General features: G+C 37.5%; 3 protein-coding genes across 6 annotated transcripts in view; 2 read left to right on the forward strand and 1 right to left on the reverse strand.

Moving 5' to 3' along the window:
- Positions 1-5,261, reverse strand: part of spn-E (spindle E) — a 61,188-nt gene extending 55,927 nt beyond the window's left edge. For 2 of the 3 annotated variants that reach the window (XM_019053706.2, XM_072301717.1), the window contains exons 1-3: positions 5,105-5,261; positions 844-1,027; positions 158-370 (exon numbers count right to left, since the gene is read on the reverse strand). In XM_019053706.2, the coding sequence (XP_018909251.2) occupies positions 158-370; positions 844-1,023 (393 nt within the window). In that variant the 5' untranslated portion in view covers positions 1,024-1,027; positions 5,105-5,261. Of the gene's footprint in view, positions 1-157; positions 371-843; positions 1,028-1,135; positions 1,501-5,104 lie in introns of those variants that run through there. The other variant, XM_072301718.1, reaches the window with a different exon arrangement.
- A 136-nt stretch (positions 5,262-5,397) lies between these two features.
- On the forward strand, positions 5,398-15,066 carry LOC109038641 (metalloendopeptidase OMA1, mitochondrial). Its single transcript, XM_019053765.2, has 9 exons — positions 5,398-5,630; positions 6,290-6,416; positions 7,138-7,684; positions 8,785-8,927; positions 10,221-10,394; positions 11,012-11,119; positions 11,962-12,162; positions 13,445-13,624; positions 14,842-15,066. Exons 3-9 carry the CDS (start codon positions 7,198-7,200, stop codon positions 14,914-14,916), a joined length of 1,368 nt encoding a protein of 455 aa, XP_018909310.2. The 5' UTR covers positions 5,398-5,630; positions 6,290-6,416; positions 7,138-7,197; the 3' UTR covers positions 14,917-15,066.
- A 673-nt stretch (positions 15,067-15,739) lies between these two features.
- RpL26 (ribosomal protein L26) lies at positions 15,740-20,625 on the forward strand. 2 transcript variants are annotated; one of them, XM_019053876.2, is made up of 4 exons: positions 15,740-15,877; positions 17,203-17,382; positions 19,639-19,779; positions 20,444-20,625. In XM_019053876.2, exons 2-4 carry the CDS (start codon positions 17,215-17,217, stop codon positions 20,585-20,587), a joined length of 453 nt encoding a protein of 150 aa, XP_018909421.1. In that variant the 5' UTR covers positions 15,740-15,877; positions 17,203-17,214; the 3' UTR covers positions 20,588-20,625. The 2 variants fall into 2 exon arrangements, with proteins under 2 accessions (XP_018909421.1, XP_018909422.1); XM_019053877.2 differs by lacking the exon at positions 15,740-15,877 and adding an exon at positions 15,887-16,037.
- Positions 20,626-20,834: the final 209 nt, after the last annotated feature.

Below are 20,834 nucleotides of genomic sequence, written 5' to 3' on the forward strand. Positions count from 1 at the left end.
TCCTTGGTGAGTCCAGGTATTTCTAGATCCTGGACACCACAGTAGAAGTCCTGAACTGGACAATTGTCTGAAAATGAGACTGAATTAGGTAAATCTATTTACTCAGCTATTCAGCGACTTGAAAATGAAAAATATATAGTGAGGAGAGAAAGAATACCGTTTCTTTATGCCGAGAGACTAGAAGGTTCGATGGTGGCTTTTGATCAAATTTGTATCTGGTGTAGACATCGTTCAAAGTTCTCGCTGCTACAAAGTCCCCGAGATTTGCGACTGAGCCGGTGGATGTTAAATCGTCCACTTGCGAAAGTGAACTTGGGCCGGTGCGTTTTGGAATGTACTTTCCTGTCAAGGGATCAAATGGTTGTTCAACCTGAAAAAAAGGGAATGATTGGAGTGATCCACAGTGAGAAGATATAAATCATGTTCCATTAAGAATTATGTTTACTTGAGATACAAAAAGCTCACAGAGGGATCCGCAGAACAATTGCAGACACATAGCTAAACAAACTAATCCCATACACTGGACTAATAATCAGTGCTAGATTCAGCAAAATTTTTATCTGTCTCTGATTTGCAGAACTTGTTCGAAAGATTAGAAAAAAAATTTTCGCAGAGAAACTTAATAAGATTAATTCAGTGCTTGAATCGACTTAAGGAGACTTTGTTTTTTTTGTGAGCGGAACACAATAAAAAAATGGCACTTCCTCATTTATGAGTAGAAAATGGAAATTTTTAAACAGTCCTTGCAAAACTCTGCATGAATTTAAAGATGATGCATTGGTTGTGGCAGTTAATTTGTACCCTGTAAATTGGTCTATTAGTTAATAAACGAAAAATACTCACTTCAACGGGGATTGACTTCTCTTTTTCTAAATATTCTTTGACGTAGTCTTTTCCTTTCTTTCGTGAGACAACAAGATCATCAGTGTAGACAGATTCCTTTGAGGGTGCTGTATATCCACCTGTCTGACTGCCTCTGATTTTTTCCCGGAGTAGCGGCTTTGAGAAATCGAACAAATCCATGATCCTAAAAAACAAGCATCCTCATGTGAAGCCCATTGACTTTTCAAGAAAAGTCTCTGTTTCAAGAAACAGACTCACAATTAAATTTAAAACAGAGATAAAAAATACTCACTTTAAGTTGTTCTATTATTTCGCAGTTAGGTAATGGCATTCTTAAACGCAACTTAGGATTCCTCAGTAGAGCAGCAATTAAATTTTTCGGTGCTTGATATACTTCCTCAAACCAAATTTAAGAACATATCAGAAATATGGCCCCAAGACTCATGGTCAGTATCTGTTATTCATGATTATTGGACAATGTACTTCTTAACACCAGAGCGACACAAAATAAGAGTGCATATGATAAAATTTGATCAGACAAGAATACATTTAGCTATATGAAGCTACGGCTTCAAGAGAGAGCTTTCAACACTTCCGGATGCCCTTGGTGCGTGTTTTCAAAAGAAAGACGGAAATGGAAACGCTGGTGGATTAAGTAAGTACCTAGGCTGATGCTGCCAACTAAATGCTCAGACAGAGGATAAAGCTTGACTAATGAAGTGAAAACACAGCTCCAACTGTGATAACAACAGATCGATATCAGTTTTAAGTGAGTCACAGATCTGGAGGCGGTTCCAGTGATGTTACAAAGATGTTTTCATAAAAAAGAGTTTTCAAAACTAGAAATGCAACAATATTAAATTCCAACTGAGTAAAGCTGATTAATTTTAATCCATTCCCATCAGTCTCTAGTTTTGAAAACTCTGCTAAACAGGTAGGTATCAAACTGAAATAATTGCGCTCTTTGATGCACCAAAAAGCTGGAATCATACCTCCAGTCCACTAACTCATGATGGAATAGGTGGAGGGGAGGACAAAAGCACAATTTCAGCCAACTCCTGAGGGGAACGGGGGAAAAATTACTGAGAGAATGAGCTATTAGCGTTGGAGGCGGGGGGGGGTTGACTTCATACAACTTCGAAAATGATCAAATATTTCACCTAATTTGCTTCAAAACAAGTATCATATACCTGAATGGAGGGCAATTGACATTCCTTCACCCCTCCCATGAATTGGCACATCCAGCAGAAGTTTTTTAATTTTTTTTTTTACAAGAGACTTGTTGGAGCAAGCATAGTATAAACGCACAGCAGAGTAAGAACATACATACATGTTGTTGTTCAAACCATATCCCATTAAGTTCTTATTTCGCTGCGCATTTATAATATGCTCACTCCAACAAGAGTAGTGCTCAAACCTGCTCTGTAAGCTTCTAAATATACCTACCTTCAAAAATATGACACAATCAGCGCAAGTAAAAAATATAGATGTTATCTGATTTAGAGAATCAACAAGCGCGTCTAAAAAAGCCCGCTGAATTTTGATGTTCTTATATCCAAGTGGAAGTTATTGGAATCGCAGCATTTAAGTATCGTGACCTTAAGAGTGATTTAAACAATACGTCAGTGCCTGCAAAATGGTGTAGAGTTTCCTTGCTTCTTATAAAATTTTGGTTTTCATGCTTGTAACTTGTGCCAAATTTGAAGTGCAGTAGCAAATGTCACTTGAGGCAGGATCAATCACCACGAACGCAGCACAGTAATGAAACGCCAAATTTAAGCTGCAAATCAGCAAGAGCGTTCTTTTCCTAATAGAAGCTTTTCTGTGAAAATGTAAGACCAAGCTTGACAACGCACTGGATACAGAAGAGTGTTTTCAGATGTGTACAGAAATGAAGTTGAGCGAGAGAAAATAATAGATGAGAGATTAAATGCCTCTTTCGCTCATAAAGTTCATGACTACTACTGAACATATTCCCATATTAAACATAATTTAGTAGAATACGCATTTGTGAGCATGTAGACATGCATACATGCTGCATTCACATACAGGAATCTGAAAATGCGGAGTCAAACTGGCATACTAAGTATCGCGTTGATAGGGTCAAAAATCTCTGCAGATTTTGGATATTTTCAGCCAAATAAAGGACAATGGCCCCTGAGCATGAACCAAAAGAATCATTCTAAACCAGAAAATATGCTTAATATAGGGCAATAAAAGTAGAATCCTGCTCCTAAAAACACCTTCCATTCGATACAGAAATTGATAACTTTATCGAATGCAAGGTTTTTTACCAAACAGGATTCTGCTTTCATTTTTCTAATTTTTGGGTTTAAAATGATTCTCCAGGCTCATGCACAGGGGCTATTGACCATTTTAAGACTAAAAATTCAAAACCTGCCGAGATTTCTTACTTACTCGATGCTATGTATCACGGCGTTTGAGTTTAGCAGAGATTCCTTCTTGGCTCGGAAGGATTGGGTTGACAAAAATCCTGCCGCAGATCATCAGTAAGCAAGAGCGTGTCACCGAAGCGTCTCTACTCTCAGCTCTAGTGGAGAAAGAAAGAACTTTATCTGCCTTATGTACTGGCAAATACGCCTGACTTTCTACCTACCCGGCGTAGCGTAGCAGTTAGATACCTGAACCGCAAATGGGACATCGCGGGTTCGCGCCCGCTAAAGAGATTATTTTTACTGCCCAGATTTTATTTTTAGGTGCCGCGTAGGGCATCGAAGGGTTATTTTTTCCAAAAAATAAAAGTGAGGGTTGCATTTTGATTGAAACGTAATTAAAAAGGGCTCCTCTTGCTTCAGAGAAAATTCTGGATCCAAGGTCCAGGTCCAGGGTCCCTGTATAAGGGTATACAGGGGCCGTACAATAAACTTGTTTTTTCTTGGAGGAGAAAGCAGACTCCAGACAGAAATTAATGTAACATAGTGTTCAGTTAACATCCTTTAGAATAAATTACGTAAGACCTTTTCCCCATTTTTAGGCCCCCCATACTTCTCCTTGTGCAGCACCGTAAGGCATCCCTAAATTCCCCCCTCTAAAAATTACGTAAGGCTCGAATAAACCCCCCCCCCCTTTTTTTTCTCAGTTACCTATCGTAGATCGAAGCATTACGTTTCCCGTTAGAAAACAATGAAATTTTTAAGCCACAATTTTTATAAGTGAAACTAAATTTCTGGAGTAAGTTCACAGGAAAGATTCATGATATAATTAGTTTATTAAACAAAAATACGGAGCAAAATTGAAGATTTTTTTGGCCTTGGGAGTAAATAGTTAAAAGGACAAAGTTGACGTAAGGATGAAGTCACCACTCATCATCGTGAGAATGAGTGGAGAAGTGGGAATCAAAAGAAATGATATTGGGCATGGTTCGATCGGTCAGCAATCGGTGGTTTCCTGATTTCCTCTATTTCATCTTGAATTTTATTATCAACCTGAAGAAAAATGGATTTTTGCATTTTCTTGAAATATAGGCTAAAAAGTTGACGTAAGGCTCGGCCGAGGCCTCCCCTCTCGTAAGGCACCGAAAGGCTGTTATAGACCCCCCCCCCCTCCCCCTAAGAGCCTTACGTAATTTATGGACGGCCCCTTATTTGTATTTTTTGTATTCCTTATGGTCTTTATTACTTACAATTCCTAATCATATAGATAATAGAATAGAAATCATGCAGATTTTCCCTTTAAAAAAAGGGCGTTTAAGTTGGTTTGAGTTTAAAAGATTCCTGCTTGGCCCGAAAGCCGAGGGTTGACAAAAATCCTGCGGCCCGAAAGGCGAGGGTTGACAAAAATCCTGCGGCGCGTGGGGAGTGCAGTGAGTCTGCAGAAAGGAACATCGATGCTCCCGATTGCGCACCAGACAGTTGGCGATGGAAATTCGGCAGGATTTTTGTCAACCCTACATTCCGAGCTCAAGGAAGGAATCTCTGCTGAACAGTCGACTCATGTATCACAAGCCACTTTGACCATGTCACTTGAGCTTGGTGAATCACCGTAATGCCCATACGCTTCCTGCGTAGGTATGGGTGCTTCCTGCGTAGGTATGGGTACTTCCTGCGGGGTATCCCGTGCGGGATTTCCCGTTTGCCTGGAAACTTCGAAACAGACTGGTAGTGTGAACAGTGCTCACTAAAAAGCTTCCTCCGAGATGTTTTAGAGGCTCACAGCTAAAACTCATGGCTGAACAATTGTCAGATACTTAGAGAGATGGCATGGGATGAAAAATCAGAAAAGCACAAAAATGCACGCTTACCCAGCCGCTTCGTTTTCATGGACGGAATAATCGTGCAGACTTCTTAGATAGCCGGCAAATTCCGCAAATTCCTCATCTGCTTCGCTTTGCACTTCGAAGATACGGAAGATACCTGTGGTTGTGGTTGTTGTGGTAGTGGTAGTTGATCTTCCGTAGGCATGTAGGTTTCACTAGGGTTTCACCGTTTCAACCAGTTTCAACAGAGACAAATAATATGCTCACTGTTCCTCCCGCACCTCCCGCTGCTGATCTTCTGCTGATTTTCGAGGTTAGGTTTTTGTTATCATTCGTGAGTGTCTTGTCTGCCTTATGACATGATGAAAGTGACAAATCGTCCTCTCCAAATTTTCTTCGTCTCGTTTTCTTTTAAAATCGGTTTTCCCTCAGATATTTTTTTGGATGTCTAGAAAAAGATAGTGATGTCATTGCTCAGAAACTTGATGAGCAACTGTTTTATTCTTGTCTCGGGTGAATGATTTTCTGGTCTGGCTGTATAACTGCTTTTGTCGCAAGCAATTCTTATCAGGTATTACACTCAGCAACTTTTGTCGTCCCTCTGCTTCCATCTTTAGCTAAGTCAAAGCTGAAGCTACCTCAATTACTTTCAAATTTTGATAATAGCTTCTTTGTAGTCCTGTAATTCATCTTGCATTCTGTATGTATACCTGACAGCTTGTCAACTAACTGAACAAGATCCATGGCGTCGGGAGTCTTTGGTATTTTTCTGATGGATAATACCAAGTCTACTCTTACTTCTCACCCAAATCGATGCGAATGCAACCTCCGTGTTTCAAATGTAGGACCTGCCGTTTTCAGCTGCTTTACCATGATTTAATGATGAAATTGAGGTGTCGATGCTGATCAAGCGGAACTATTAAAAATTCTGGAATCCTTTGTTTTTGGAGGCTAAAATCTGACCAAATCAAAGTTCAATTTTTTCATACCTATTTAAATCTCATGAGCCCAACTTTAATGAATCCAATTTCTACCGTGGGTGGAACGATGACTCGATCAAGAAGCACTGTCCAATATGAAGAGAAGTCGTACCTACCTCGCCGTTCGGGTGGGGCTTATCTCTGTCTTGTCAGACTCTCTAGTATTCCATGTCAATACATATACTTTATTTCATTTCCATTGTAATTCAGTCTTGAAAACATTGTGATCTTTACATTTTATTACTTTCAGACAAGCTCGTAAGTCAAAAGATCAGGAGAGACTCACCAAAAGTATGCTGTTTTTCTGCACGAGATCTTTCATGGGCTCTCTATTCATCCATAAAAATACTGCTCAAGCTCTATCCAGCAGTCTGCAGGTAATCTCTCAGAGAAGTAAAATCAGGAAGCTGCCTCTCCCAAGCATGTGTGAAAGGCCTTGGAATTGAGAACGTAGTCATTTCTAGCAGGATTTAGAGTGTCAGCATTAATTTTTACCAAGTCTCTTTTGACTTGGTTTAACTATAGCAAATGCAGATGTAAAATGCAGCACATTAAAACCCTCACAAAAAGAAGAGTACATAAAGAAAGGAGGAAAAGTCCTGTGTAGATCTACGGAGCGCTGCTAACATGCACAGGGATTAAAAGCATCATGAAAGTAATTCACTTTTTACACTATTTTGTAGGTTTGAATCTTCTCTCGGTTCCATAACAAAATTTTGTCAAAAAAATTTTTCTCCTTATAATTTAGGCATTACCTATGATACCATTTGAGTCAAGTTTAACCGAAATTCGGAAAGTTGTACAAGCTTAAACAAGAAAAAGAGGTTTGAAGGTATATGTCTCCATAAGACTCTATGTTCAGGAGAAAGTTGAACAACTGTTTTAATTTTAACCATCAACAAGGCAAATTATTTCAGCATGGTTGGCCTCTATAGCAAAAATATGAACATGCTACAGCAAAAGGAGGTCAACTTGTCTGTGGCTTTGTAAGACAAGCCAACTTACTCTTCACATTGAAAAAATTAATTACCCTCAAATTTTCTTTTGTGATAGAAGGAAATCTATAACAAGTGTTCATTACCTTGATTTTTGTTGCAGATTTGGTCAGCTGAACTCTCAACGTAAGAAAATTTAGAAATAAACAAATATCCTTCAAAGATGAATCTCAATTCAATCACGATGCTCCTGAAATCCCATCTGCAAAAGGCTCACTCCAACATCTTGTGCAAGCAGAAATGGGTCGCAACCTTTAAGAACCGCCCTCTAGAAAAAAACTACTGGAATAGTTTGAACACAAATACCTCCATGAAATTGTATGCTACTGAAAAACCTTTTTTGCATCTTTACACAACCATTTCAAGGGGCCACAGATTGTATAGTTTTCAATGGGCAAGTCTAGTCAATGTCAACAACAGTCGGGGATCATTGATTGCAAGGTTCTCCCAACTCCGGAACCAAGCTAACTTTCACACAAGTAACCCAAGAAAAGCTGTCCCGCCGGTAATCATAGTCATACTGCGTCCTATCCTAAAGCTTTTTGCCATGCTCCTAGGCCGATCCCTGAAAAAATGGTGGGCAAAATTGACGCCTGCTGAAAAGAAAGCTGTCATCATGAATTTTAGCAAAAAGTATGCTAAGTATGCAGGTAATACTTATTTTTTTTTTAATATCTTTTACTCGGGTCATTTTGTTTAGAAATTTAGGTTTAAAAAACGATCTCAAAGAATTCCAATGAAAAAGTTTGTTCAGATTAGTAAGGTAAGAAATATCAGGTGCTTTATTGACCATTGAACAGTGAAGAAAAATTCATGCCTGAAAAAGCTCCTCAAAAGTTTGGAATTCTCTGGGTAGCTTTATCAGCCCATTTCTTTAATGACCATGCAAAAGTCAGCCTGGTGTAGATGTGAGAGCCTTCTCATACCCTTCAATATTCAATAAGGATAAATTCGCCTTGATGTAGCACCAGCCTATTGTTGTAAAATTTTCCCTATATAGACAACACAAAAATGTCACTATTTAGTTTTAATTTTTTCCACAACATTTTCCATTTATTCAATGGGCCCATAGAGAAGCTACAAATTTAAGCATACCCATGTATGTTACTCTGCCGAAATTTCACACAGAGCTTACTTTCCACAGCAAAAATTACTGATTTTAACTCTTTAAGCATGATATTAACATTTTTATACGGCACTGGTTACAAAAAATTTGAATTCCTACTCGCACTAAAGACCAGAGTCTACAAGAATCACAGCAGTTTTGGCTGGCTTCTTAATCGAGCCTTATTCATTCCGTGTGTTGTTCGAAGTGTAAACAAAGTGCAACAGCTAAGTCGAAGCTCTGAGATTAAGGTCACCATATTTTCGTTCTGTAGAAATTGTTGCAGTAACATCATTGTGCAATTTAACTCCAGTATAGTTTTTTGATGAGTGGAAAATTTGAATTTATGCATAAAAAAAGTTAATATTTTGGAAAGTAGTTACTTTTAATAATTTTTGTTGCACAAATCTTATTGTGAGTGAAATTTTGGTCAGAAAATATACATCAAAATCCTTTAACAGGCACCTCCAGGGGTCCATTCCTCCGTTCTTACAAGTGATTGTAAGCAGCCAAATATCTGTGAACTTTATGTATGTACCTAGAAGAGACAGAATTTACCATCTAAGTAAGGAACTACTCATACTTTGATGCATGTTGGCCTCTTGTATGAGATGATCTTTCAATGTGTATACTTATCCATTGCAGGTTTCAGCGCTGTTGTAAGTTGCGGTCTTGGCTCTACCTACTATGTGACCCATCTGAAAGAGGATCCCCTCACTGGAAGAAAGCGCTTTATAATGTTCTCAGAAAATCAAATTGAGCAGTTAGCCAACCTAGAAAGGGATCAGGTATGTGCTTGAAAGATAAAGGACTTCATACTTCTTCTCAGATGTATAGAATCTGCCAAGCTTCCACACGGCTTTTCTTAATATTTTCTCACTATCTCAAAAGTGAGGGGTTGCACTCATAGTTGTTCCTGAAACAGCTCCTTCCATCAAGAGGCCCCACTTGGTATACATCGTGAAAAAGGGAGTTTTAAGGAGACCCTCAAAATAGTGTCAAAGAAAAGATAATTTTTACCAATCTTGAGTGAAATTTAGCAGTATAAATTTGAAAATGGGTCCTAGAAAGCAATTAGAGTGATTTACAATTGCAAAAAATACAAAACAAAATTTATTTAAAAAAAGATCATAGAATTTTCTCTACGATATTTTCATCCTTTAGTGTAGCCTATTCCGTATTTAATACTCTAATAGAGAATAGAAGGCTTTTTTTGGCGTATGTATGAAGTTGCATAGTCTTTGATATGTTGCAAGTAAGTTTTGCTTGTTCATCTTGCATTCTTCAATTTGAGCACTTATAACCTGTACATCATCGTCTATCGTACGCTTATCTATTGCCTAGTATTTGGTGGATTTTTTTCTAATTTTTTCATCTGTGTTAAATGCTCTATTTATGAGTTATTAGCCTCATACCAAGTCATTATTACATTTAATTTAATGTTAATAGTTCGAATTCAATTGACTACTAGACAAGGTGCGATCTTAAGCAATGTGATATATGTTTTCTTCTCAGAATTTCACTTAGAATCTGATTTTTGCAACAGAAATTATTGAAAGAAGGTAAACCAAGATATCAAACTTTTTTGATGCATGAACTCAAACCTCCCGCTCTTGAAAGAAAACCTCTACTTGAGTTAAATTGCACACTTGAAGTTACTTTTATAGCTTCTGTGGTATGAAAATACGGTGATTGCAATCTCAGCGATTCAGCTCAGCTGCTGTATGTTCTTTACACTTTGAACAATACAGAGCAGGGAAGGAACACTGTTAGAGTAAGAAGCCTGCGAAAACTATTGTCGTGCTTGATTTGATTCACATAGTCTCTAATTTATTTAGTGAACAGGAAATTTAAACTTTTCATAACCAATGCCAAAAAACATCGTTAATATCTTGCTCAAGAGTTAGTTTTGATAATTTTCGCTGGGCGAATCGTATTCTACATGAAAATTTGAAGCAGAAACATACATCAGAATGTTTGTCTTGGTACCTTTTAGATAGTGGTCCATTCGTCATACGAGCAGTTAGTTATGATTTTCAAGATCCTCATTGAAGGAATTTATCTCTGACGTTCTTTTTCAGCTTGTTAATGCCTACGGAAATGAAATCGTACCGATAACTCATCCATATTACAAAAGGGTAGTGAGAGTAGCGCATCGGTTGATCCTAGCCAACAAGGATATAATTGAAGTTCGCAAGCATGAATGGGAAGTTACTGTTGTGAAAAGTGACGAAGTTAATGCATTTGTTTTGCCTGTAAGTTTCCTCAAGAAATTTAATTATTTTTCCGGCTTCTTATGATTTATGATTGTGTTTTTTCTCTCAGTTTTTAATAAACGCATTTTAAGCAATGTCCACAATTTAAATCATTTCAAAGCATTCTTTTTTTTCCAGCTTATGGTAAATGCTAGTTTGTCAAGTAAAAAGTTGTTTTAAACTTAAAAAAATAGTAGCTTGTTAAAATTTGAAAATATCACATTTCTGGAAGTAAGAGGCAAGTTCACTCATTGAATTCATGCCCTTTTTAACATTCATAAAATTTTAGCAATTTTAACTATCCTATTCTCAAATCCTTCAAGGATTCATTGAGTCCAAAAATTAAAACATAATTAAGAATAATGTTTAAAATGCGACTGCTGAGAGCCTCATGTTCACCTGCTGGATCTACATGTGATCTCAAGTAATCATAGTGGTGCGTGTCCTAAACAAGGATATAAATGCGAGTCGAGTAGAAACAAAATAGAAGGCTTACTAAGCAAGTAAAGCCCAAACACTGAATATCTATTTAAAATTAAAGTTTTTTATTTGTGCTTTGCCACGAACACAATTCATTGACTTTTTAAAAATCAGATTTGTTGTGCTGCTGTTTACAGAATGGTTCCATTTTCATTTTCTCAGGGATGCTTGATTTATGCCTCAATGATGATCAACTTGGAATCGTTCTTGGCCACGAAATGTCTCACTGTTTATTGAAACATGTCGTAAGTTTCCTCGTAATGCTTTACAAAATCAATGATTTTTTTTTCTAAAAAAAGTAGTGAAAATTCAGGTAGAAACTTATTAATTAGGCAGAGCAGAGTCTTAAATTCTAATCTTTTCAGTTTTATCCGTGCCTCTCCTAAAGAGGAAGATTCATTCCAAATGAAAAGCCTATGTATGGTCCATGCATTTTTCAAGGATTGCCCACCAAGTTAAGACATTTGAATAGGGTAAAAGTTATGATCTAGTTGGAAGTGATGAAGGTGAGTTTTCTCACTTTTTTTTATCTCACATAAATCTACAGATTGCGTGAATTTCTCCTCAGTAAATGATCTGATAAAATCTATATCTCAGCACAAAAAAAAGTTGAAAAATGCTCAAGTTATTCAATGGCTGAACGCGAAAAGGGCATGTATCCATTGCATTGTAAAAGAGTCTCAGGTGATGGTTTGTTTTCTTCAAGGAAAACTGATCAAAATATTTCCCTGCAATTTTGGGTTTGGTTTTTTTTTGTTTTTTTTTTTTAACAAGAGTGCAGAAAATTTACCGAAAATTTCATCAAGAACTGTTGGTCAGTTTCCCTTAAAAACAATTACAATATGACTGTAATATTTGTTTTACAAGCAGGCTATTATTTATAAAATCTCTAATAATTAAGGTAGGAATTTTTCCTTTTCATTTCAGATCAATTCTCATTTTTTGAAAACTTGGATGATCTTTTTTTTGTATTTTATCCAGATTTTTATAGCGGGTCTTATTAATTAAATCTCATTATGTTTTTTTTTTTCAATTGGGACTATAAATAATTACAGAGTAATGTTCATTTTGTTTCCTATTTTTCTAGACCGAACTTCTTAGTCAAATGCACGTTTTGGACTTGCTTCTCTTAATACCGATCGTTTTCATCTGGGCACTCCTGCCCTCCACACTCGCTGCGTTAGCGCATGGCATCGCAGAGTATTGGCAAAGTCTCCGTTTCCAGTTGCCTTTCAATCGCAAACTAGAGATTGAAGCTGACACTGTTGGTTTGATGCTGGCAGCAAAGGTTTGTCCTAAACTGGATCCTTGCAAACTTTTGTCTGAAAATCTAGTTGTAATAGAAATGGACCTAAAAAATCAATGCATTTTTGAGCTTCTTACTTCAAAAAATATACCACAGCAAAGACACAATTTGAAGCAGTTGTGCCACCTCAGTTTCTCATCTCCCATGCAAGACTCAAAGTGACCGCTATCATATGCCTAAGTTCTTCAAATAAAAAATAACAACCAAAGTACTTCCAAAATCTTGAACTTGACTTAAAAAGCAAGAAAGTAAATTGGATAAATGGAGTTTTTTGCTTTTAATTGAAAAACTGTGTCCCATGACTGCAGCCATCTTGAGTTTCCTATGAAGTTGTGAAACTGGGGCGACTTGTCTGTATGAAACTAAGTCCTTGCTGTAGTAGTATACCTTGAGGTGAAACCACTGGAAGGTGAATTTCAGTTTGCAGCGTTGTGAATTTCTCCTCGTACTTTATTTTTTATATAAAAAACTACTGAATGGCATTTCTTGAAACCTTTAATCATTTTTCCTCTCTACAAGAAAAATATTCTGTGAAAATTTCAAGCTATGATGTTGGTTTGGTCTTCTTGTAAAAACAAAATAGGAGTAAAGATTTTAAAACACCTGTTTAAATGTTTTAAAATCTTTGCTCCTATTTTGTTTTTTACATGAAGACCAAACCAACACTGAAATCGAGATATGTATTTTTACAGTTTCACTGCCAATATTTGACTGTTCACCTAATTGAACCCTTATTTTTTCTCTCAAGTTTCGAAAGACTTGTATCTTAGATATTAATACTGCAGGAATGCTACAAAAATGAGGAAATGAAATTCCTGGCAAATTATTGTAAAATTCCCTAAAATTTTACAGTATGCAGAGTGGTTGAAAATCATGCAATCTTTTGCGTAGGTATGCAACCCTCTTCAAATTTGAGAGAATGAGTATTTTTCAAGATGCAATGATAAGGATTGAACTCTCTTGCAAAAAAAGTAGTTCCTCTGCCCAGTAGGAGTGAGTTGGTCTAACATTAGACTGTTTAGACTGACTTTGTCTCACACAGCAATTCCTATCAGTATGATGTTAAGTCAGCACTCTGCCTTCACATTGGTAACAATGACAACTTTCTCTTATCAGATTAACATCATACTAATATTGGACAGACATTAGGGTGATTAATTTCCAACTGGGAAGCAGTCTAATACTTTCTGATCCTGTGTTGCCAGGTCAATCGACCAAGGTACCATTATCCTTTTATAATTTAGAGCTTCTTACCTTTTCACAGGCTTGTTTTGACGTGCGAGAAGCCAGTGCGTTCTGGGCACAAATGCAAATGCATGACAAAAGTCTACCAGGAGCGCCAAAAATTGAAGAGTGGATGTCGACTCACCCAAGTCATGAAAACCGACGAGCTATTCTGGATTCAAAAATGGATGAAGCTATTCGTGTTCGGGATCAGCACCAGGTGAGTTACATTTTTCCATGTTTTCTCACATTGAAACAAGAGCATGATCGATGTCAGGGTGTCCATCAGGTTGAGAAACTTAGAAAAATCTGGAGAGAAAAGTCATGACTAGAAAAATTTGTAAAAATTAGGTGCCCGTCGAAGATGAGCAGATGCCTCTCTAAATGCACTGGCACATTTAATTACTACAAGTGAGTCGGAGGCTCTTTACGGGTCATTTTGAATACATGTGCTATGATGATTAAAATATGTGTACTGCAGAGAAAAAGGGCACCCAAAAATTGCAGGGAAAGTAGGTAATTTTATGAGGAAGACCTTAAGTTTCTTCTTTTGTTTCTCTATTTTACTCGTTTTCACGTTAAGAGAAATGAAGAGTGTATCAAAACGGTCTGTGCCAACTCCTCTGCAGTATAACTAGGGTTGTCACAGTCAGATATAACGAGGAAATGTCAGGGAATTTTAAAAATTCAATGAAAACTGGGAAGTGTCAGGGAATTAACGAAAGTATCCGAAAAAATTGTTTAAACCGTCTTTTTTTGCTTTCTAGAATATGTTTTACCCTGTAAACATGAAATGTTAAGCGTTTGGGTTTGGAAATGGCGCTCTCTGACGACTTAGTGTATTGTCAAATTTCAGGGAATTTTACAAAAATTTGTCAGGCAATATTATTTGCTCATTTTTGGGGGCAACCCTGTGGTATTCATGTATAAGGTACGAGTTTTTCCAAACTTGAGACAGAAAATAAGGTCCCTTTTTTTTGTGAGCAGCGACATATTGACAGTGAAACTGGAAAAATGCATACCTCCATTGCAGTGTTTCAAAATCTTCGCTCCTATTTTATTTTACAAAAGGAAACCAGAGCCACATCACGGCTCAAAATTTGTGCAGAATATTTTTTACATTGTGAAGAAAAATCACTGAAGTTTAAAAAAAATGACATTTTGTACTTTTCCATGTAGAAAATAAAGTATGCCGGAAAATCTGCGCTGCTGCATATTGAGATACTCATTACTGCAGTTTTAGCATCGATAAGAAGAATCATTCAAAGAAATAGCTACACTCATTAAAAGCAAATGCTCCTGATGTTCTATTGGCCTTATATTCCAACTAAAGTACTAGCTGTTGTTTACAAATTGACCATAATTCTCGTTTGATCTGTAGTTCTCATTTTTGCTTTGTCCTTAACAGAACTGTAATTCGTGTTTCATTTTTTCCAGTGTCCTGCACTACCTCGCTATGATCCAAGGTTAAGATTAGGGCGTGCCAAGCCCATTATTGCTTTTCCATGGTAATCAATTGGGGATTAAAAATATTTTGCCTCTCGAAATGATGTAAATGGAGACTTTCGTCGTTAAAACATCAATTTAAGAAATTATAATCGTTTAAGTATTGTTGCTGCTTTCTTGTTGTTGTTAAGTTAATAAAATGTTTATTTTGAATAAGCTTTTACTTCCTCACCCTGTGTGTCTCCAAGACCACTTATCCAACTGTTTTTTAATCCATGACTTGATGCAAATTGAAATTTTTTCCAAAACCGATTATAAATGACTTACTTTTATTTTTTACACGATGGCCATCTCAGGCCGCCCATCTTCAGGAGAAGAAGAAGAGAGAAGAAGAGATGTAAGAATATATATAATAATCATGAGTAAGAGAGAAGAATATAAGTAATAATATTTAAGTGCTCTACTAATAAAACAGCACTTAAATGTATTAAACTGTTAAAGAAGTTTCAGTCACTTGAAGATTCGGCCCGCCCGAAATGGCCATCATGTAAAAAGTAAAAGTCATTTATAATCGGTTTTGGAAAAAAATTCAATTTGCATCAAGTCATGTGTTCATAGTGCCATAGTGCCTTTCGTTAGTTTTCTTTTGGTAAAATAAAACTTGTTCGTAGACTCTTAAATGTTGCAAAAAAGGTACCTTCGCATTTTGCGACTCGCAAGTCACAATCTGTGCATAGCCCGTTTCAGGTAATTTGTCCTTTGTCCGTGCCAAAAATTAATCCAATCGATTTCCGGAATTTTGGCCCTCTTAGACCGCATGAAATTTTATGGAAATAAATTTCATGAAACACATCTTTGGTCCAGGTTTGTGTAAATACTTCTCAATAGCTAGCTCGATAGATTATCCGCACTTTGCCCGACAATTTGAAAAGGGCGCCACAACGCTGCGAACGATGTGCCTATCCACTCCGTGCTCCGTGTGTTTGCGTTATCCGATCCGCCATTGTCATATTGAGTGTACTGACGGGTATGTGAAACTTTCTTTATCCATTTGAATCCTTCTTCCTCAAAGCTTTAAAACCCTATTTACTCTGTTATTTTCAATCAATTAGTCTTTATTTTCCGTCGTCTACCAAGTCTCCCGATTTTCTTGTCATAATAGCCGTAATTTCAGCCCCAAGTGACAGGTATTGCCGTGTGGGCCCTGATGCCGCCGTGTGAATATTTTCTATCCATGAAGTGCTCATGAGAGGTTCAAAATCATTTTTCGCAATTCTATCAGAAAACGCATGTTCCACTCTGCAAATTATGATATCAATTGCAGTGTTTTAATACGTGATTGTCTTCGTACAGTGTGTGTTATTGTTGCTTCTGGTTTGAGGTTAGCCATTCTGCCTCACTGAAGACAGCCGTAATTCGAATAACTATTTAAGTCTTTCCCGGTAAGCCAAGCCGATCCATCTCCTCATTGATTCAGGACACGCAACTGCCAGGTTTTCTCGTTTTCTGCTCATTTTGATTTAAGTTTAACTTGCTCTTTTGATACCGTGAGAAGCAAGCCCGGAAAGATGAGTTGTCAGGATCAATGTAGGAAATTCCAATTCCGTCGAAGAGATACTTGTTCTGACTCTTACTCTAGACTGGACCATGGGATTCAGAATGACTAGTTTGTTGAACTTCTCATGAGCATTGGATAATTGTTTAAGTAGGCCATGTAATTCTTCGCCGCAGGTAGACTTCAGCTCATATGCCATGTTGCGATAAATACACTAATCTCGAACAGCTCCAGAACAACACCAATTAGCAGGGAAGAACTTACTATTAGCTAACCAATAAGTGACACTGAAAATTCTTGACCTCCCTCTCAACTACAGACGAGCGAGCTCCATCTGTCATCGAAGAGGTTTTGTCCCTATTCGAATGGCTTTTGTGTCGGGTGAATAGAGATGCCATCTTGATTTTTCCCTGCGCTTACTATGCCAAGATGAACGGGAAATGTGTTGTCAGCAATTACATTAAGTGAATCCACTATTTTCAAATGGGCGGAAGTCGAAAAACCGACTTTTTCAGGATTATTAAAAAATTGCTCATAAGTTCCAGAAGAGAAAGTCAGTCAAGTTAGGCTTGTCTATCCATTGGACTACCGCCATTTCTACACAATAGATGTGCATACATAAATTCAGTCCAAAAGTGCATGATCAGTAATATCATGATGATTTGACTACCGCCCCTCTAAAAATAGTGGATTCAGCGACCTCCAGTTACCCCACAAATTGAGCATGATCCAACCTTCATTGAAATCTGCATAGTCCTGGTGTTTTTGCTTATTCATTGGGTTTCTTTAATTTTCAGGTACGATACAAGATGAAGATCAATCCATACAAGACATCCTCCCGGAGGAAAAACAGGAAGGACCACTTCACAGCTCCCTCCCACATCAGGAGGAAGCTTATGTCCGCACCCCTCTCTAAAGAACTTAGGCAGAAGTACAATGTTAGGCGAATGCCCGTCAGGAAGGATGATGAAGTTCAGGTAAGTTATCTTGTCAAGCTCTACTTGTATGCATAGGGTTCCTACCTAGTGTTCTGAAAAATGCCAGGGACTTATTTTGAATGGTAGAACAGAGATTCCAAGGGAAATCTCCTGGAAATACTGGACTTTCGGCACCCTCTAGTCATGAAAGTCCGAATTTATTTATTTAGTTAGGGTGCAGGGTAATTTTGCTTTCTTTGAAGGTAGTCTTATGTTTCTGAGCTTACAGTTTCTCGATAATTTATCAGTTCGATACTAAAAACTTACACAAACAGAAATAACTGCCTCACACATCGAAAGAATAAATTGATTAGTGTGTGTTGCCAAGTAATAACCAAAGGAACTGTAATGTAAGCACAAAAAGAAGAGATTCAAAGAACCCCCGTTGTTTATGGTATGACTTTACAAATGATGTTAACAGATTCCATTCTCAGATGATACTCTTGGTTGCTTGTGTTTTTGATCCTGGTGAGGTTCTCTCGCTAAGATTAAGAGCACTTGCCCACAAGATTATCTTTGACGATGATTTCTTGCTGATGTCAGTCAGATCTTCTCAAAATTTTAAAGAGAACTTTTTTATCCGAACCGCAGAGCATCTTGATAAACTGCGTGACTTTTTTATCCTGGTTCACTGCTACGGTGCAGCCTATTCTATGCGTTCTAATGAAACGTTTGGACCGCTTTCTGGAGGAGGTCAGCAAGCAATCACATGCAATCCTAATCTCTAGCCGTACTGCAGATAACTCGAACCTTTGCATTCCATGCATAATAAGAGACTTTAGCTCAATCACTTTAACCCTTCAAAATACTGTCCATCTGTTTTTGGTTCTGTGTTTGGTCTGCTTCGATCGTCATTTTTCCTTGTGAAATGAATGATGATACCAGATTCCATTCTCTGATGATGGTCTTGTTGCAGGTGTTCTTTGCTCTCGGCAAGGTTCTCTTGTCGTGGGTTAATACACTTGTTAGGCAGATCATCGTAAGACGAAAGTTTGGTGCTGACATTTCTGAATTAAATCCTTCGGCCTCAATAATAGGGAAACAGAGCGTTTCACTTCCAGCATGGGTTGCCTTTGATTCTGCATAATGAGAAAGTCATTGAAAAGCCAGACACTGAGTACATTTAGAAAATGATGACACCTTACTGTACAACTGTAGATGCAGTGTTCTGTGCAAACATTCCAGGGTGTCGGATTAAAACAGAGCCCCTCTTAATGGGAAACTAGGTCCCAGTGTAACTGGTTCCTAAAGCCCAGCAGGGTCCAAGCAGCGGGTGAAAATTCTGCGATTTTCCTTCACCTCAGTCTGTTTTCATTATAAACTCTGTTGAGCATAGCTCTTTGTTATTTCTAGAATCATGAAAAACGAAAGTCTAAGTCATTTGAATCTCTTTTCTAAGCCAGTTGTAAGTGCGTTTTAACCATCATCAATAGATTCATTTGGCATTTCCATTTCTATCTGAAAGAAGTTTCATATGATGATAACAGATTCCATTCTCTGATGGGTGCTTGCATCGTGAGATCAGCAAGAAGCTCGACGGTTCTCTGAAAGTTGAAGGCTGGGCTCCGATCTTGCATCCTCAGACGATTCTCTCTTTTCTGAGATGATTCTTTCATCCGTTTTAGTTTCTGATTATGTTTCTAATAGCCTTCCTTTTGGATTTTCTCAATTTTTCTATGATCGTAGATCATGTGTTAAATATTCTGCCTCCTAATGGGAGAAGGGTACGCTACCTTTCTCCTGAGATGAGATCATTGCTTTCAAACCTTTATTTTGAGGTTGAATGGGCGTTCATTGTACAGAAAGTTGAATGCAGCATTGTAGGCTACGTCTGAAGTCCTATTTGATAATCTAGCATTCCATTTTCTTCTATGTATATTTATCAACTGCTCTTATCTAAATCGTTAGAAAACACTTTTAAAAATTGTCCTGAAGCGGAATTGCAAAATTTCCAAGGAATAGCCTACTTGTAACATTTAATATGAAGAACTGGTATGCTGAAACTAAAAGACCAAGTAGGAAACTCCCTTTCCCCAGGAAATTTGGTTTTCTTAGTCTTAATTAAGTGGGCAAAATTGTATGAATAGAGATTTTCCTGTTCATTTTGGAACCTTCGTGTCATCTCAGCTTCAAAATTAGGTGGTCTCAGATTAAAATACAGTTCTTCACATCATTCTCAGAGGCTTTGAACTTTTCTCTGTAACATCAAATGAAACTCGAAAAAATGCCAATATCCAAATTACTAATTTTTTTCAGGTTGTAAGAGGGCACTACCGTGGACAACAAGTTGGCAAGGTCACACAAGTCTACAGGAAAAAGTTCATTATCAACATTGAACGAGTTCAAAGAGAAAAAGCCAACGGCGCAACAGTTTATGTTGGAATCCATCCTTCTAATGTAAGAATTGATCATTTTAAACTTCTTCACCCATTTCTTTGCCTTTTACCCAATGGGCACGTGCCCAAAAGATCAACACAATGCACTCTCTGAAATGTTATTTCATTCTTTAAAAGTGTGTGTTTCTACGAAAATGTAAGACAGGCATCAGGTTGTGATATTTCAATTTAAGAGTGGATGTTTGCTAAAATTATACGCTATCGCCACCCTCAATTTATTCTTTGGGTTACAGGGATGTAAGAAGTCTTCTTTAGGACCTCTTTTTTTTTCAACATGTTTAGCTCCAAAAGTTTTAACTTGTTTCATTCTTTTTTTTCTTTTCCAAAGATCCTGAAAAATTTTCTCAGTGGCTTTGTAGAGAACACTAGATTTTAATGTTGCTAGCTGTTCTTTTCATTTTGGGCCTTTTAACTTCCTCCATCATAAGTTGCTAGTAACACTGGTGGCGAAGTTTTTGCACCACTATGGGATGAAGAAAAGCGTTGTTTTTTTATGACTCAAATTCTAATTTTCTAATCATACTTTCCTTAACCTCAAGAAACGAAGGTGTCATACCTGCCCCTTTTTTTCTTTCAGTTAAACATGAGACTTAACTTCTTACTTTTTGCATGCTCTCATCATTCCTAGTTCTTTTCAGTGTGTAAGACATTTTCTCTCTGTTTAGGTCGTTATTGTAAAATTAAAAATGGACAAGGACAGGAAGAAAATTTTGGAGAGGCGCGCAAAGGGCCGAGCAGCTGCCAAGGCCGCTCTCCAAAAGGACAAAGGAAAGTACACAGAAGAGTCCACTGTCATGGAAACCTCATAGTTTTGTTTACGTTTTTAAAATAAAACCCAAAAAACCAATCTTCTTTTGTCTTATTTTTAATACTGTCCTCTGATTCATAATAGAAGAAAACAGGTATAGGCATAGTAGCCGCAGCAAAGCAATTCGGGATGATAAGTCCATGAGCTGTGATGTACCAATCTGACCTCCTCTCACCACTGACCGAGCTTATGCACACCAACTATGAAATGGATCCTCAATTTCAAACGCACACATTAACAGAGCTGTG

This window comes from Bemisia tabaci, chromosome 6 (genome assembly GCF_918797505.1).
Source record: "Bemisia tabaci chromosome 6, PGI_BMITA_v3".
In the NCBI taxonomy this organism is placed as follows: domain Eukaryota; kingdom Metazoa; phylum Arthropoda; class Insecta; order Hemiptera; family Aleyrodidae; genus Bemisia; species Bemisia tabaci.

Excerpts from the sequence above, each read along its gene's own strand:
- RpL26 (XM_019053876.2), top strand. The coding sequence starts at position 17,215 with ATGAAGATCAATCCATACAAGACATCCTCCCGGAGGAAAAACAGGAAG. Across the intron at positions 17,383-19,638 it reads GGAAGGATGATGAAGTTCAG|GTTGTAAGAGGGCACTACCG; the intron begins GTAAGTTATCTT and ends AATTTTTTTCAG. Across the intron at positions 19,780-20,443 it reads TTGGAATCCATCCTTCTAAT|GTCGTTATTGTAAAATTAAA; the intron begins GTAAGAATTGAT and ends CTCTCTGTTTAG.
- LOC109038641 (XM_019053765.2), top strand. The coding sequence starts at position 7,198 with ATGAATCTCAATTCAATCACGATGCTCCTGAAATCCCATCTGCAAAAG. Across the intron at positions 8,928-10,220 it reads CCAACCTAGAAAGGGATCAG|CTTGTTAATGCCTACGGAAA; the intron begins GTATGTGCTTGA and ends GTTCTTTTTCAG. Across the intron at positions 10,395-11,011 it reads TTAATGCATTTGTTTTGCCT|AATGGTTCCATTTTCATTTT; the intron begins GTAAGTTTCCTC and ends TGCTGTTTACAG.